Source organism: Anser cygnoides, chromosome 1, assembly GCF_040182565.1.
Source record: "Anser cygnoides isolate HZ-2024a breed goose chromosome 1, Taihu_goose_T2T_genome, whole genome shotgun sequence".
NCBI lineage: Eukaryota > Metazoa > Chordata > Aves > Anseriformes > Anatidae > Anser > Anser cygnoides.
The window spans coordinates 183,371,099-183,387,259 of NC_089873.1; the positions used below are offsets into that span (position 1 = coordinate 183,371,099).

Here is a 16,161-nt window from a genome sequence, read left to right on the forward strand (position 1 = left end):
CTTTGTCTTCACATGTAGAGAAAAGAGCCATGTGCTCTGTAGCTAAAGATCTTCTGAAGCTTTGCTTTCTCAGTCACCTTTAATATTGCCTTGAAGTAGCGGTGCACGGTGTTTGAAACTGAGCTTTGGGTGAGTTGAGCAAGTGGAGGTAATCAAATCTTAGCAGGGCATATCTGCTGTGGAAGTCCAGTTTCTGGGTATTGCAGTGAAGGGAGATGTAAGCCTCGAGTTACTAGGACATGAGTTATTTTCATTTGACGCGGAAAGCCCTCGCTGGGTTTGGCAAGCCTTCTTTTTCCAGCGTTTCTGTTTGTCAGAAAATGGTTCTGCCTGGAAACCAAGCCGTTCTTGTGCCTGCCATCTGGTGGCCAGATACCACGGCTAATTTAGTCTGCAGAGTATCTTGAGTCTGGGCCTGGGCTGGTTGTGAGAACCCAGCCGAGGGTCTGTCTAAATCACACCTGAGGAAAAAAAGTAGATCCTTTTCTCACCGAGCCACGCCTCAGATTATTTTTTGCCTGGTTCCAGGGAGGAGAAATGCATTCCAAAAGTTCTGTTACCATCTTTATTTTCTTTCCTAGGATACGATGGAGCTCCTAGAGGAAGATCTCACCTGTCCCATTTGCTGCAGCCTGTTTGATGATCCTCGTGTCCTGCCCTGTTCACACAACTTCTGCAGAAAGTGTCTGGAAGGCATACTCGAGGGAAACGTGCGGAACGTGCTGTGGAGGCCGTCCCCTTTCAAGTGCCCCACGTGCCGGAAGGAAACTCCTGTGACGGGGGTCAACAGCTTACAGGTCAACTATTCCCTGAAAGGCATCGTGGAGAAGTACAACAAAATCAAAGTCGCTCCCAAAATGCCCGTGTGCAAAGTGCACAGCGGGCAGCCCCTCAACATTTTTTGCCGGACGGACATGCAGCTGATCTGCGGGGTTTGTGCCACCCGCGGCGACCATACGAAGCACGCGTTCTGTTCCATCGAGGAAGCTTACTCCCAGGAGAAGCGGGCTTTCGAAACCCTCTTCCAGGGCTTTGAGACGTGGCGGTGCAGGGACGCGCTCTCCCGCCTGGATACTTTAGAAACCAGTAAGCGCAAAGCCCTGCAGATGCTGACCAAAGATTCCGACAAGGTGAAAGAGTTCTTCGAGAAGCTGCAGCACACGCTGGAGCAGAAGCGGAACGAGATTCTCTCCGACTTCGAGACCATGAAGCTCGCGGTGATGCAGGCCTATGACCCGGAGATCAATAAACTGAACACCATCCTGCAGGAGCAGCGGATGGCTTTCAACATCGCGGAGGCTTTCAAGGACGTGTCCGAGCCCATTATTTTTCTGCAGCAGATGCAGGAGTTCAGGGAAAAAATCAAGGTGCTCAAAGAAACCCCGTTACCGTGTTCCAACGTGGACGTCAGCCCTACGATGAAGAGCTTCGATACCAGCCAGTGGAACGGGATAAAACTGGTTGATGTGGACAAACTGTCCTTGCCTCAGGAAAACACCACCCTGAAACTGAAGATTCCCTCAGTCTTTTCGCGCAGGTTTATAGCAACCTCTCTTATTTGCTTGCTTCTTCTTGCTGTCACCAGAATGTCCTTTGTGGAGTCTGTCGTTGACAATCTCCAGTGCTGGAAGTCTCAGTTCTTTACGATTAGCTTATCTTATTTGGCAGATACAGTGGAGATAGCAGATCATGCCGTCTTTTACTGGGAACAGATGACAGATGGAGCTTCACTTCTGAGGGAAAAGTGTAAAAACTATACGTTGGTGGTACTGGATAACGTTGCGCAGTTTGTGTGCAAATATAAACTGTTGTGAAGCCCCTACTGAAATGTAAGAAGTAAAAGAGATCTGGTGAAGAAAACATAAAGCTTTGTAAAATTAATTGTGCTTTTTTTTAAAGACTTCCGATGAAAACACTCAAAACGTTTTGATTCAAAATGTTCGGTAGTGATTCAAAATGTTTCAGTAACGTTCGTGCAGTTTGAGCACTGCTGAGCTGGAAGGTGAAGGGGAGCTTTGGAAAACACATTGATTCAGGATTCTTGTTGCAGGTGATGAGGGGGATAATTCCTCGTTTTAAATCATTTTCCTTACTGAAACATAGGGCCGAGCTATGTGCTTAGTGTGATGGTAATGTGTTTGTAGAACCAGAGATTGTGTACCCTTTGATAAGAAGCGTTCCTCCCTGAAGGGCACAGTTAATTTTAACGTATTTTTTCCCGACGGGGAGGTGGTTTGGAAACAGGCAGAGCAGTTCTGATGGAGAAGCGGAGCGCTGTGCTGGGAGGCGCCCTGCAAAGCACAGGGCGCGTAGCTCCCACCCTGGAAACACTTTCTACCTGAGTATGTTTCTACTGGTACTCACTGAAATAGGTACCCGTATATATGCGTACGGGTATGTATACATACAGGTCTATATATTTTTGTGTCTAACCAAAAGCTGAGTATCCTGCGTACTCGGATTACTGTAGGTAATGGCTGTTGTTTACATGTACTATACAAAAACCTATCTCCAGGGCAAGCATCTTGAATAAATCCTAGGGGTAAAGAGAAACCAGCCGAGGCTGCTGCGAGAAGAACAAGCTGCGTGCTCGCAGTTTACTTTTCTGGCGTGAAATTGTCTGGGGGGCGGGGGGAAGAGCTGTCTTGGTAGATCCGTGTTTCTTTAAAGCCACAATTCCTTAAAAAGTGTCTTCAAAGCAAACAGCTCGGCGTGGTGAGAGGCAGGCCTGTGGTCGGCAGGCCTGTGTTCTAGCCCCGCAAAGGTGGCAGCAGATCCTCTCCTCTCCTCTCTGTCGATCCAGCTTGTAATTGCAAGAGCCAGGAAACTGTGTGTAACGCCATGGGAGCGTGGGTGTCGGTGCTTGGAAGGGCTTTAGCCCTGGAACGTGTTATAGGCTCTCCTACTGTTACTGGGTTGTCGTGCACCTTGTTTCAGGAATTAATTGAACTTTCTGAGTGCGTCGGCTTGGCTGTAGGATAACGCAGATTTCAAGTGAGCTGTAAGCTTGAGTTCCCCGAAGTGCCCTTCTCTAAGAGCATACGATACCGAAATATATTGCCTGAAGTACATCCAGCCTCTTTTTGCAGTGGTCCTCTGAACAGCAAGAGGTAGAACGAAAACATGTTGTCAATGTTTCCAGAAAACAAACGTAATGGGTGCCATACTGCGGGGGTATTCCTCGGCCTCTGTCAAGATTTAATCTGTTGCGACGGTCAATTCGCTGTCTTCCAGTAGTCCTTGCAAGCGGCTCATTTCAAAAATAAAACGCTAAATTCCAAGAATCAAAGTCTCCAAGCAACCGAGCCCTGCAAACAAAACTATTGTACACGGTATTTACAGCTTTGTTGCCTGGGAAGCCTGTCGCTGCTCCACACCTCGCTCCAAACACTCGCAGGAAGCGGCGAATGCTTCGTGCAGCTGCAGATGGCTCGCAGTTTAGGAAAGATCCAGCCACAGACGTGGAGAGCAGAGCGTCATAATAATTCTTGACGGGCTGAGACGGCAATGAGCAGTCGGGAGGTGGTCGCTCTGAGCGTGGGAGGTGTGAGATTTGTAACCCGGGCGTCCACCTTGCGGCAGTTCCCCGAGTCCAGGTTAGCACGGATGTTGAGCGAAGACGACCAGGAATTTAAGCTGGTGAACGGGGAGTTTTTTGTGGACAGGGACGGAACTTTGTTTAGTTACATCCTGGACTTTCTGAGGACTCTGCAGGTCTCTCTGCCTGCTGATTTTTCGGACTTCGAGAGGCTGCGCAGAGAAGCAGAGTTCTACGAGCTCTACCCTCTGGCTGACCTTCTGGGCCAGGAACACCTGCTGAAGCCAAGGCTGGAGATCCTGGAGGTGCGTTTCTTCCTCCAGGAGACGCAGGCTTTTTTCCGTGTCTTTGGTTCCTGCAGCACCACCGTGGAGAGGCTGGCTGACCAGATCACCGTGTTTTTGGGGCAGAGCTGGAGCAGCCCTTTTCCTTCTCAGAAACCACTCGTTCCACTTCCCTCGGAAAGACCTTCTCATCACGACCTGGTTTTTCAGTGTGGAACTGAATACACCGCCGGTGACCAGTTTGTGGCCAGGTACTCTCCGTAGTGTGACTTCTCAGTGTGGAGATGTCTTCAGGACTTCTAGTCCACGAAGTACACGCTCTTTTAAAGAAACTATTGGACAAATGTCTGAGAGAAATGAAAAAAAAATCCATCTTTCTGTACTTTGTATTTCTCCAGTTCTGAAGTGCCCAGTTGAATTTCTGTTACACTGATTTGCCTGTTCTTAAAAATGTTCCTGACTTTTAAAAATCCTGTTCTTGATGTATGTTTTTTCTGTTCTGTTGGGTCTTTCTCTCTCCTTTCCTCTGTGCTCTCGCTGCTAGGCTCTAGGATTTCGTGGCATCGGTGACCTCCTAGAAAACTTGAAAAACACAGAGCGAAATGAGAGAAAGGAAACAAAATCAGGAGCGAGGTGCAGGAGAAAGCTGAAATCCACTGGCTCATGGCCCCCTAGACTTTCATATCAAAAAAAGAATGGCTAAACAGGGTTGAAAACACCGGTGGAACTGCGATGGTAATTCAGGGGCTGGAAAGCTTTTGTAGAGCCTTTTAACCGCGGGGAGGGAGAAGGGGGAGATCATTAGCTGTGTGCTGCACAGTGGGTTTTCTTTGAAATCAGAGCCAGGTTCGGTTTTTATTAAGACTGCTCTAAATCAGCGAGTTTTGGGATAGCAGTACCGTATTCTAATGACAACTTATAGTTTTTAAACAAGCTCTTGCTGGATGTCTCCATCATATGGAGACACGTTCTTACTGTATAAGAAAACGTAACCTCATTTGTCCTCTGCGACTGTTAGAACATCTGGAACTTTATGGAAATTTCACTGAAATCGTTCCAAAAGGGTTATTCTCTCTGAATATCTGAATTAACACTGCAGTCCTTTGATTACTGAGTTTATCTTCCTTCCTTTTAGCTTTCTGTAGCTTTTCTGAGCGAGTGGAGGGAAGAGAGAGCTACTTTGCATTTGTGAAGCAACACGTCTTTATGTGCCAGACCTTAATTTTGTAATTTTTGAAATGATTTTGCTTGACTAACAGTTGGCTGAGTAGGTTCCGACAACTTGAAGAGTGGGAAAAATATTCCCGATTCTTTCCTTTATTTCTTCAGACTTAGTGAAACTTTTCCTTTGCAGACTGGTGGACGAGCGTACCTTGATTAGTGAAACAAGAAAACTTTGATTACGCAGCCTGCTGAATTTCTGTTGACTTATTCTCTGTGGTGAAATGGATTCTTTTGCCCTTTTTTTTTTTTGTGCTTTCCATGCCTGTTTGGTGTAATTCCCTGTGGACTGTGGAACAGTTTCACCCGTCAGCTTACGTGTTTTGTAATAGTATTTTTACACGACTGCTGTTCCTTGAAGTGTCTGGGTAGGTTCTTAAGCTGTACTTTATATCAATTAAAGTTCTTTGAGGCGACGTGGATATGATTTTCGTACTTGTCACCACACGGCCTGCTGTACAAGGTAACTTTGCAATAAATGTCACTGTTTGTAAGAGAGATCCTGTGTGCTTTTGGGACGAGCGTGGCTTCGTTGTCCTTCCCGTCGCTTACTCCTACCTGAAAGCTGCTGCAGCTTTAGAGCACGGCACTCTCCTTTTCAAGGCAGTAAGTTGTGATGTGGGGGTGAGAGAGCAGTGCTTATTCCCTGGTATGGTACAAGCTGAGAAACACCGTTCTTACGATGAGGGAAAGAGTTGAATTGTCCTCAAAGGACGGAAAAGAGACCCGGAACCTTGCTGCTGGAGGTCTGTGTGACTGTGCTGAGCTGCACCACCTGAGGACCTGGTTTGTTCTTAAAAAAAAAAAAAAATTGATTAAATCCTTCAAGTGTTCAATCCTCTAAAGTGTTCTGTAACTGCTCTTTACAATTTATTTTTTCTTATTTTAGGTATGTTTCCATAAAGCCTGACAATAGGAAGCTGATTAATGGTGTTAATGTGCTGGGTCTGCTGGTTGACACCTTACTCAAAGACGGATTTCGCCTCGTAAGCACCAGGACAGTTTCCAGTGAGGAAAAAGTCGAATGTTACAGCTTTGAAAGGCTGAAGAGGCCAGCAGGCCTCGCCGTCACGGTGAGCCAAACCCCAGGGAGCTCTGGGACAGCGCAGGCAAAGAGAAGCCACACGCAGAAGGGGAAATAAAGCCTTTTCCTGTAATCTTTTGAAGGTGGAAGAGGGGTGTGTCAGCACCAGTGGCCTTTTTTGTTTGCTTGTTTGAAACTGCAGCTATTGAGGGAAGTAACAAACAAACAATTTTTTTTTTTTAAAAAAAGTATTTGGAAAAAAATTGTCTTCCTGCCTTTGACTGCTCCACCCTCTTCAATTCTAAATAAACGAGCCACAGATTCAATACTGTTTTTGTGGACCAGATTCCAGTATTTTCAAGGGCTGTTTTTGTTTTTCTCTGTGGCTAACATTTATGTTAGGACTCACAGAAAAATCAGCCCCTCCTTCTAGAAACTAATTTTTGTTCTGTGCTAAAATGTAAGTAGACTTCAGATGTGAGAATACACGGAGGAATAAACAACGTGACCCGACTCCCCTCTGAGCAGTTTGGAGAAGTGGCTGGAGGAGCAGTGCGAACCGGAACGGTCGGATGCTGCTTCTGCTTTCGGGAGAGGACCTCCACGGATTCTCCTGCGCTTAGCTGAAAGCAACAGCGTGGCAAGATCACAAGTTGTGTTGCTGTGTGACTCAAGACATGAGAACGTGGCTTTGTGAAGCCACCACTAGTGTTCATGGAGTAATAATGTGTTACTGTCTCTTGCAAAATACTCCTCTGTCCTCTTCCCCTCATCTGAAGCCACTGAGCTGCTCTTTGGCGCTGAGAATTAAGCGATAAAGGTCTGCAGAAAACACTTGGAAGCAAACAAAGGGTCAGTTTTCAGAGCTTTAACTGTAAGAAGAATAAAAATATGATAACAGTCCTTCAGATGGAAGAGTTGGTAAAATTTTTAGCAAAATTAAAACATCTTTTTAATGCTTGCTAAATACGAAATGTATTTAGGAGGAAGGCTGGGCAGAAGTTGCTTTAAAAGCCATGGGGATGTTAACCCTGGATGATGCTTTGTAAAGATGCCCAAATTATCTCAGGTTCCAGGCAAGTTAATGAAGCTTTGTAAATTAAGAAACTTTCATCCTGCCTCCTGCAGGAAAAAAATCATGGCAACATCAAGTATTCATTATTTGAAGCTGACTTTTGTTTTTGTTGATAAAACAGCATCTTTCCATCAGCTTCTTTGGCTGACTAATTAGATCTGGCTTACAATGAGCTTTAAAATGTGAATTTATTTGCAGCACTTAAGAATGAGAGTGGTGGGATCACCCTCCTGTTCCTTGCCTGTAGGATTTTCAATGAAATGGATCATTATGCTGATGCCACTATTGGACATCCATTTTAGTTTGCTGCTACAATAAAGCATTTTAGCTCGACACAAATTCGAGAGTTTGCTGGCAACAATTAGGTTCTCTTTGCTTCTTTTAGAGCTTCCTAGCAGGGAAATAACGTGATTATGGTACTATGTCTCCTAAGCAGCTTACAGGTTATATACATTATGATGTTCCACATTATATAATGTGGAACAACAGCCTGGATGCCTTCAGTTCAAACTGGATTAATTTTTTTTTGGTCAATGTGTTAAAGTGTTGAGCACAGCCCTTTTGTTAGGCCTCTGTTTATTGTATTTACTTCCTCCTAACTACAGTTGCGACAGTGGAACAAGGAACCAGCCCCTTCCAAACTTGCAGGACTGCTTCCACGTGATTTCGGCTTGCCCCGAGGCCCCAGGCCAGCTGGGTTTGCAGACTCTGGATGGTTCTGCCCTGCTGGGAAGGTCTGCGTCAGGAGCCACACAATGGTGGACTTTGTGGTTGGCCTATTGAAGGCAGATTTAGGGTGGCACAGCAGACAGGCGGTGTGGGACGACTGCCCCGGCAGGGTGCTGTACAAAAACAACACTCCTTGTTTTCGAAGCAGTTGGTTCGTTTTGAGGTACACGTACTGACTTTCCAGAAAAGTTCCCGTTCCTCAAATCGAAATAGAACCAAAACCAATAATTATGAGTATTGAATGAGTCACTAACTGTGAATATTAGTGAGGAGACTTACCAATAATAGCAAGAAGAAGACAAAAGTGACAACTTTGTATGGCAAAGAGAAAACTAATGGACTTGAAACTGTATTTAAGCATCATGATATAAATGATGGCTGACAGCAACACTGTAACTACATGAGAACTGTTTTAGAACCCTCTGTAGTAACAAAGTTAGGCTATTTCACCTACTGTAGAAGTAGAGTTTATTTTCACTGCTGTAGCAGCCATTTTGCAAACTGAGTTTGGACTCCTTTAAAATGAAGTGAAAGAAAATTTGAAATACTTACATTTGGATTAAAAAAAAGCTTTAACCTATGTCATTACTCATGCTCCATGGTTCTGCCTAAATGAATACTTAATACAAGCATTTCACAGAACCACAGCAGGGCAGAGGCTGTCAGGGAGCTCTGGAGGCCCCCGGCCCCAAGCCCCGCTCCAGCAGGGCCCCCCAGCGCAGGGTGCCCAGGACCCCGTCCAGGCGCCTTGTGCCGCTCTCCCAGGAGGAGACCCCACAGCCTCTCTGGGCAGCCTGGGCCAGCGCTCAGCCGCCCGCCCAGCACACAAGTGCTGCCTGGTGCTCAGAGGGAGCCTCCTGCCTGCCCCTTGGTGCCCACTGCCCCTGGCCTGGCGCTGGGCACCCCTGAAAAGAGCCTGGCTGCGGCCTCTTTGCCCCCTGCCTGCGGGGATTCACAGCCCTGGGTGAGATCCCCCTGAGCCTCCTCTTCTCCAGGCTGAGCAGTCCCAGCTCTCCCGGCCTCTGCTCGCAGGAGAGGTGCTCCAGGCCCTTCCTCACCTGGGTGGCCCTATATGGACTGTCCCACCAACACTGAGCAGAGGGGAAGCATCACCTCTCTCGACCTCCTGGTGATGCTTTGCCAAATGCAGCCCAGGACAGCATCAGCCTCCTTGGCAGCAAGGGCTCTTTAGTGCAGGGCTCTGCACTTCTCCGTGTTGGCCTTCAGGAGGTCCCTGTCAGCCTGTTTCTCCAGCCTGTCGACGTCCCTCAGGATGGCAGCTGCGGCCCTCTGGTGAGTCTGCCACTCCCACCAGTTTTGTGTCACCTTCAGACCTGCTGAGGGCACGCTTGGCCCCATCAGCCAGGTTGTTAAGGAAGCTGCTAAACAGGGCTGGACCCAGTATTGACCCCTGGGGCTCACTGACACTTATTGGCCTCCAGTGAGACCGATCACCACCCCCGGGCTTGGTCATTTCAGTGACACAGCTTAAAATGGGTTAATTTTTATTGAGCAAAAACACCGTTCTTTGACCCTAATACTCTGACAGTGGAAAAATACACCAGTGAAAGTTCCCGTCCTGTAAGGAACCGTGCATACTTTACCTCGACCTGGTGTGAGCACGTGCGGTGGGACTGCGCGCATTTTTGAAGTGAAGCCCATGGCAGCCAGTAGGTTTGGATTCCCACGTTGTTCTGTCATTTTTTCCTGGAAATGAGCGGAGAAGTATCACCTCTGTCACTTGCGCTCCTTGTTTCTTTTTCTTTTTAAACCGGTACTTGCTTAAGTAAGTTTGAGAGCATGTGTGTGTATGTGAATAACCCAACAGAAATTTGGTGGAAGTGCCTGAGTGCATGTTGTCCTGCAGGATACCCACAGGACAACCAGGACTTTAATTGGAGACGGTTTGGTGTTAAGCTGGTTCCTTGAAGGAAAGCACCTGCCTGGACTTCTCTGCATAGAAAGTGGAGGCAGCAATGGCAGAGCTACAGGTGTAGCTTCAAGCTACAACCAAATGGGGGTTGTCACAGAGGAAGGGGTGAAAGTGTGTTTGTTTATAAAAATAACGATTTACTAGAAGGATCTTCAGCTGGTCTGGGCTACTGCCCGCCACCTTGCAGGATCACGTATGTTAGTGGCGCTGAACCAGAACGACAGTTCTCCTGCGCCCTTTTGGGAGGGGTATGCATCGTATCCCAAGGCACTGAGGCAGACAGAAGGAAGCAGTGGCTGAAGTTTCTCCTGTTCCTTTCTTTCGGAGGTCCCAAACAGGCGTTTATGAAGTGGAGAGCAGGCTGTAGAGTATGGTCAGTGGAGTAGTTCCCATCGGTGCATTCCCACAGAAGACATTGGCTGTACAAGAGGTGAATTTGGCTGATGGGCCTCCAGATGAGCTGTGAGTGATTTTAAAAGCCTTCCGGTCAGAACTAGTTAGGTATTAAACTGAAAGCTTTCACACAAATCTTCGCAGGCACGATACGATCTCTGCTGGACTAGGTGTGACTTGCAGGTGACTTGGTCATGCTTTTACAGACAGAATGAGGAGCTGTGATCACTAACATCTTGCTCTATTTCTGATTAAATAGGAATGGGATTTTGAAACATTTAGACATTTTTTCCAACAAAGTTGGAATTTGTAATCATTGGCTTGATTCACTTCTTCAAGTCATTGCCTGCTTTCTCAAGAGAATTCCTCTTCCCCAGGAGGGTACAAAATTTGCTGATTACAGTAAACTTAGTTCTGTATTTGCCTTTTTGTTATTTCTCAGATTCTGCAAAAATGTGCAAATTGCTCCAGTGCTGGAGATGCTGGAAGTTGACTGCGGTAGCGCTGGGGCGCCACGAGCCAGTTGGTCCTCCAGCTCACTTCTGGACGTGCAAGGCACAGTGAGCTCTCCTCTGATTATAACACGCAAGCGTACTCCCACAACAGAAAGGCTGCTAGAGGGAAAGGAACTAAAAGGTACAATAATGCAGCCATTGTGTCCTTCAAGCACTTAAAGTTTATGTGACAGAAGTGGATTTTCTAAAACTAGGTGATTGCTTGCTGCTAGATTTGTTAAAGGCTGATGATTCAGAAAGACAGCACCTCATTTGTCTTATAGAATCATGGAATCATTTGGGTTGGAGAAGACCTTCAAGATCATCAAGTCCAACCACCAACCTGATGGTAGCTACCGAGTCCCATCACTAAACCAAGTCCCTTAGTGCTATGTCTACACATCTCAAGTACCTCCAGGGCTGGGGACTCCACCACTTCCCTGGGCAGCCCGTTCCAATGCTTGGCTGCCCTCTCCATGAAGAAATTCTTCCTCATGTCCAATCTGAACATCCCTGGAACGACTTGAGACCATTGACGCAACTTGAGACTGTTTGGAACAACTTGAAACCGTCTTGTATTTTCTTTCTTATTTTAATAATTTTTCCTTCCTTTATAGTTGGATTTTATCCTGTATTTCTTTATTCAGTGTTGGAAAGTTCCCTCTTGTTCTCGTTATCTCTTCTGTGGACATGTCCTTTGTTTACCACCTGAACTGTTCATGGATCTATTGGTAGCAGCAAGAGGAGAGTCGAGCATGAAACACCTTCCTGTTCTTTGTGTCGTGTTGTCTCCCCTGTCCCATAGAGATTCTTTGGGTATTGATTTCAACATGGTAATTCTTGAGGGGCTACACTCCGTCAGGAAGTATAGTCGCTACACTACATTCTTGTACATCTGCTGTCAGTGCTCCTAATACTGTATAATCAATTAAGAATAGATGTCTAAGTAAACCTATTGTGATTGATACTGTGTTAAGACTTAAAAAAGAACAATCTTTCAGCTTGGGCTTTGTACTGTGAAGTGTTCTCCTTTACTAAATAATTCGAAAACATTTCTCATTTCCCTGTGTAGTTGAATCTCGTGACTTGAAGACTCCACCCAAAGATGCAGTATATGAGGAATTCGTAGCCATAGAGCAAAGAATGATGCCAGAATAATTGCATCCTGTCTTGTGTGCAAACAGGGGTTGTAAATTCTCTTCTGACTTTTCGGGAGCTTCTCTCCACAGTGGGCTGCTCCCCCTTTTTACCTACTTTGGCTAATATCCAGTTGTAATGTTCACAAATTACCCAGTTAACCTGAGCGGAGCAAGGCCAATGTGCTTTTTTCTGTCTCTGGAAGGGATAAGGCTAACGTATATCCAATGCATAATCTGGGTGATACTCGGTTTTGATCCATAGCTGAATTCAGTGCCAGAAAGCAGCCAAAGTGGATTAGAAGTCCTGTTTGAGATCACAACGGAGCGTTCGTAACTTTGAATAATTCAAAAAAAAAAAAAAAGTTTGTTCCCAGATTGCTGGAAAGTGTTATTGAATATTCATTGGGAAACAAGCTGGGAACTATCCAAGAGGGGGAGGGAGACTCATTGCCTCTTGCTCCTTCCCTGTGATTTGTGCTGAACCCTTGCCAGGCTTTAACTTTACAAGGTTTATTTTTATTGATTTTCAACAATAAACAGTGGGAGTATCTACAATAAAAGATTTACAGTGCATCACGAGGAAATACAACTCCCTACCAAATATTATATTGATCTATTCCCAGATGCTACTGAAACAGCATATAAAAGCCCAAATCAAGCCCAGTGATGGAGAACTTCCTCTCTCTAGTGACAGATGCATATGACTGTTATGTCTTCAGAAAACAATAAAAGGGAAGGGAGTGACTCTGCTTCTTTGACCGTATCTTCAACAGCCCAGTTAAATCTGTCAACTCAATGTAATCCACATAAATAAAGAATTGAGAACCAAGGGAACTGCTAGTGCGTCTGAAGATTCCCACTCTTTGAAGCTCCATCTCCTGCTGCAGTCAGGCCCTAATTAGTCACAGAAGGCCTCGTTGTGACGAGTAAATGGATGGACCAACAATGATTTGAATAGTCTGGAACTGGCTGGAGATATGCCTGGAGCCCAGAATACTCTCAGATGGGTGGGTGGGATGTAAATCACCAGTCATCGCACAAAACACAAACAAATCTGACTTCTATTTGAAAAATGGGGGAATGGCAGCGTTCTAGACTGTAGTGTAGTTTCTGCTGAAATAACCCCCTGAAGTTTTATCTGCAAGTGTGATCTGACGTGTAAATTTCCCCAAGAATTCTTACTCCGTTTCTACTCCATTTCCCCTCTGACGCAACGGTTCAATAATTGGTGGCTTCTTTCTGGTCAGAAGGATGATGAATGTCGCCCTACAGGCTGGAAACAGTAATGTGTACAAATCTGCTTTGGAGAATGAATTTAGTGCTTTGCTTTCTAAGCAAGTTTCTGCTACAACAGTCAGCTGAGTGCTTGCTGAAACTGTTAAGAATTAAACATTGCAACATTGTTCCACCCTGATTCTAAGCAGGAAAAAAAGGCAATAGCTTGGAAACATCAAGTCTGGGGTTTTACTGGTAACTCTGGAGTTGGGAACTCAATTTTCTTTAAGTTTCAAAGGCAGTTTGCAGCTTTCATTGAGGGCCTTCTGAGAAGACTGGTCTATGCTTCCCCCCCAGTGATAACTAAACTGTAATAAAATTAATTGCAGACAAACCATTTCATTTACAACGCTGCATTCAATCATAAACAGCACACAACACATGTTGAGCCTTCCATCTTTAATCTTTGCATCTTTTTGCAATCGCTTCAGCTTGCTCCTAGGCCTGGCCAGTGGTGGAACAGAGGAACAGGTCATGTTCTAGAGGTGGGCTGAAACCCACAGAAGAAAGCAAGCCCACTTATTTTCCCCTTTGAGAGGAGTAAAGGGATAACATATGGCTGGAGAGGGTCAGTGCCTTTGTAGGACCAGACACAACTTGTTGAATCCAAGGGAGGACAGTTAACAGCTGTCAAATTTTAACAACATCAGATACAGAAGAGCAAAAGATGTGATGGGGTGAATAAATGGGTGGATGATAGCTGCTACAGGAACTTGGAAGAAGCACAGAATGACATCTATACATTATGATGACAATCTAGACATTAGTGAGACTTTAGGAACATTTTTTTTTTCCTCCCAGTTTGTTAGGTAGGTAGATCTGTAGAACATCTGACACCATATTTTGCATATCTGAAGAACAACATTTCTCTCTCAGGTCAGTTCTGTACCTGCACTAGGAGGCGAACCATTAGAGGATCCAAACATTAGGTGGGTTAATCATCTTGGTATCTCACATCTGGAAGCAGAAGCTGAGCTTTTGCTAGCTGCATAGACAAGTGCTGAAGATACCAGCGCTGCCTTGGCAGCACAGGGGTTGTAAGCCTCCACCGGACTGGACACCTCCTCTTGGTAGCCTTTACTTCAATTCCACTTGCAGCATAGAAAGCAGTAACACTGTCAGCAAATTCCTAAATGGGGAATTAATAGTGAATAAATCCTCTATCAATTTTCCATAAATTAGAAATGCATTCTCTTCCAGAGCAGACTTTTACTTTCCTTTTCCCCCCTTTGTGAATAGGTCCTTAAGCCATATAATCTTTGTTTGGTACCTGTGATTGTCCAAAACCATCTTCTGAAAATGGCTCAGTGTACTGTGGATCCCTGGGAGACACCGATGGCTTAATGATTAATATGGCCACGTTGTCAAGACAAGAATGTAAATGAGAAGTCATAACTGTGTGACCCTGGATGTAACAGATCCTTCTCCCATCTTTGGTTAGGTAAAGCAGAACCTGCAAACTGTTGCCTGTCACTATTCAGTAAGAGCTTTCCTTGACAACTGAAATATGACAATGCAATCCAGAGCTAACTGCTTCTCATATGGAGTCCTGAAACCTGTACAGATAGATGTAGAAAAGGATGGACAGAAGATCGACTTTTCGCTAGACTCAGCTTTCATTTCAGAGACTTTCTGCAGAACCTTGACTGGGAATTGCACTTTCAGGTAGAGGGACACTTGTGCAACTTCTCCATTGGGTATAGCATATCCTGTATGCTGTACCACAGCACTCTGTTGTGTTCAGCTATTGAAAGCTTGACACACTCTCACTGAACTTCTGAGATATGCTTGAGTTTGAATAGGAAGGTCTAACATCACAGGAAGTTGCACAAGATAAAGCTATTGGAAAATAGTCTGCTATGGCTTCGATAATCTATATTCTGAGGAAGGATCAGTACTGACATCTGCTCACAGCACCAAGATATAACCACGAGTGGAAGACAGGCACAGGACTTCATACCCACAGCATTTAGGATGCAGAGATGTGGTTTTGTTCTGGAACAAGTGATGACAAGAGCACTGGTCTTGCACAGGAGGCTACAACTCTCACTACAAAGATCGCGTAGCTCCTTCAAGCTGGGTGGATAGCAGTGTGGAAATAAGTGTTTTGAAAGCTCAAAGCAAGGCGTTTAACCTGGTTTTGAAAAACTACTAGCTGAAAATATTAGTCTGATCTTCCAGATGTACGTATTTGCATCTCATGAGATCCAGGACAGGCCAAAGTGAATGCTGTATTGGAACCGAATCATTAACTCAACACCTTTTTCCCCTCCCTTTTTAAAAGATCGAGGGATTTCTCTTCTCTTTCATAGGAAAAGGGATGCTACTAATTATCTATATTAAAATGCCCTGGAAGAGAATAGAGTCAATGAGTAACTAAGATAGACCATGCAAGCCCGTCTCTCTGATGCCTGGCACTAACCTGTTAACAAAACCACTTCAGTGGTTGAAAGGAAGAAGGTGGAACTTCAAAACTTCCAGATCAAAGAGTCAGACGCTCTGCCATGTTGATGAAAGATGCAGGTGAACCACTAAACACGAGGAAGAGGTTTTTTTTTTTCATTTTTTTTTTTTCCTCTTGAAATCTTGTGTTGCTTTGCTGGAAGGCATGTAGGTCTGGGCAGTCAGAAAGCCTGTGCTGTGATGCCTGTTCTTGGGAACTGGTATTTACTCTCAGGGACCTAAGAATAGCGTGCAGGACCAGTCTATACTAAACAGATCACAAAACATTTAATAGCTGCTTGTAATTCAAAAAGCCCATAAAGAAGTTGTCTTTTTATAAAGAGGTCTGTCTCTGGAAAAGTAATTGCTATAAACGGTCTCTACTGCACCAGATCTAAAATTCCTCCCCAGGTGCCTGTGGCAATTCTTAACCCCACTTTAAATTATTGATTGCACCTATTAATTAACAATACCCTATTGGGCTTACATGCTTGGGTAGTTTGGTACCCTCTCTTATAGGGAGGGTAGCTCTTTCTGCAGCAGATACAGAAGTTACAGAACTTCTTCCTCCGCCCCATGTCACTTTTTGCTGTTATCGGACTGCCTTACTTCCA

The 16,161-nt window shown here is 45.2% G+C and overlaps 2 protein-coding genes and 1 long non-coding RNA gene across 53 annotated transcripts in view; 2 read left to right on the top strand and 1 right to left on the bottom strand.

Annotated features, from left to right (window-relative positions):
* TRIM13 (tripartite motif containing 13) overlaps positions 1-1,881 on the top strand; it is a 4,732-nt gene extending 2,851 nt beyond the window's left edge. For all 3 annotated transcript variants that reach the window (XM_066989064.1, XM_048052496.2, XM_048052499.2), the window contains exon 3: positions 582-1,881. In XM_066989064.1, coding sequence (XP_066845165.1) covers positions 582-1,814 — 1,233 coding nt within the window. In that variant the 3' untranslated portion in view covers positions 1,815-1,881. The remainder of the gene's footprint in view (positions 1-581) is intronic.
* LOC106035048 (uncharacterized) overlaps positions 1-16,161 on the bottom strand; it is a 59,925-nt gene that overhangs the window by 10,180 nt on the left and 33,584 nt on the right. For 42 of the 49 annotated variants that reach the window (XR_010828067.1, XR_010828063.1, XR_010828090.1 and 39 more), the window contains one exon: positions 1-16,161. This exon is cut by the window's right edge. This is a non-coding gene — a long non-coding RNA (uncharacterized lncRNA). The other 7 variants (XR_010828140.1, XR_010828082.1, XR_010828116.1 and 4 more) reach the window with 7 other exon arrangements.
* KCNRG (potassium channel regulator) lies at positions 3,508-6,575 on the top strand. Its single transcript, XM_013179571.3, has 2 exons — positions 3,508-4,073; positions 5,933-6,575. Exons 1-2 carry the CDS (start codon positions 3,508-3,510, stop codon positions 6,183-6,185), a joined length of 819 nt encoding a protein of 272 aa, XP_013035025.3. The 3' UTR covers positions 6,186-6,575.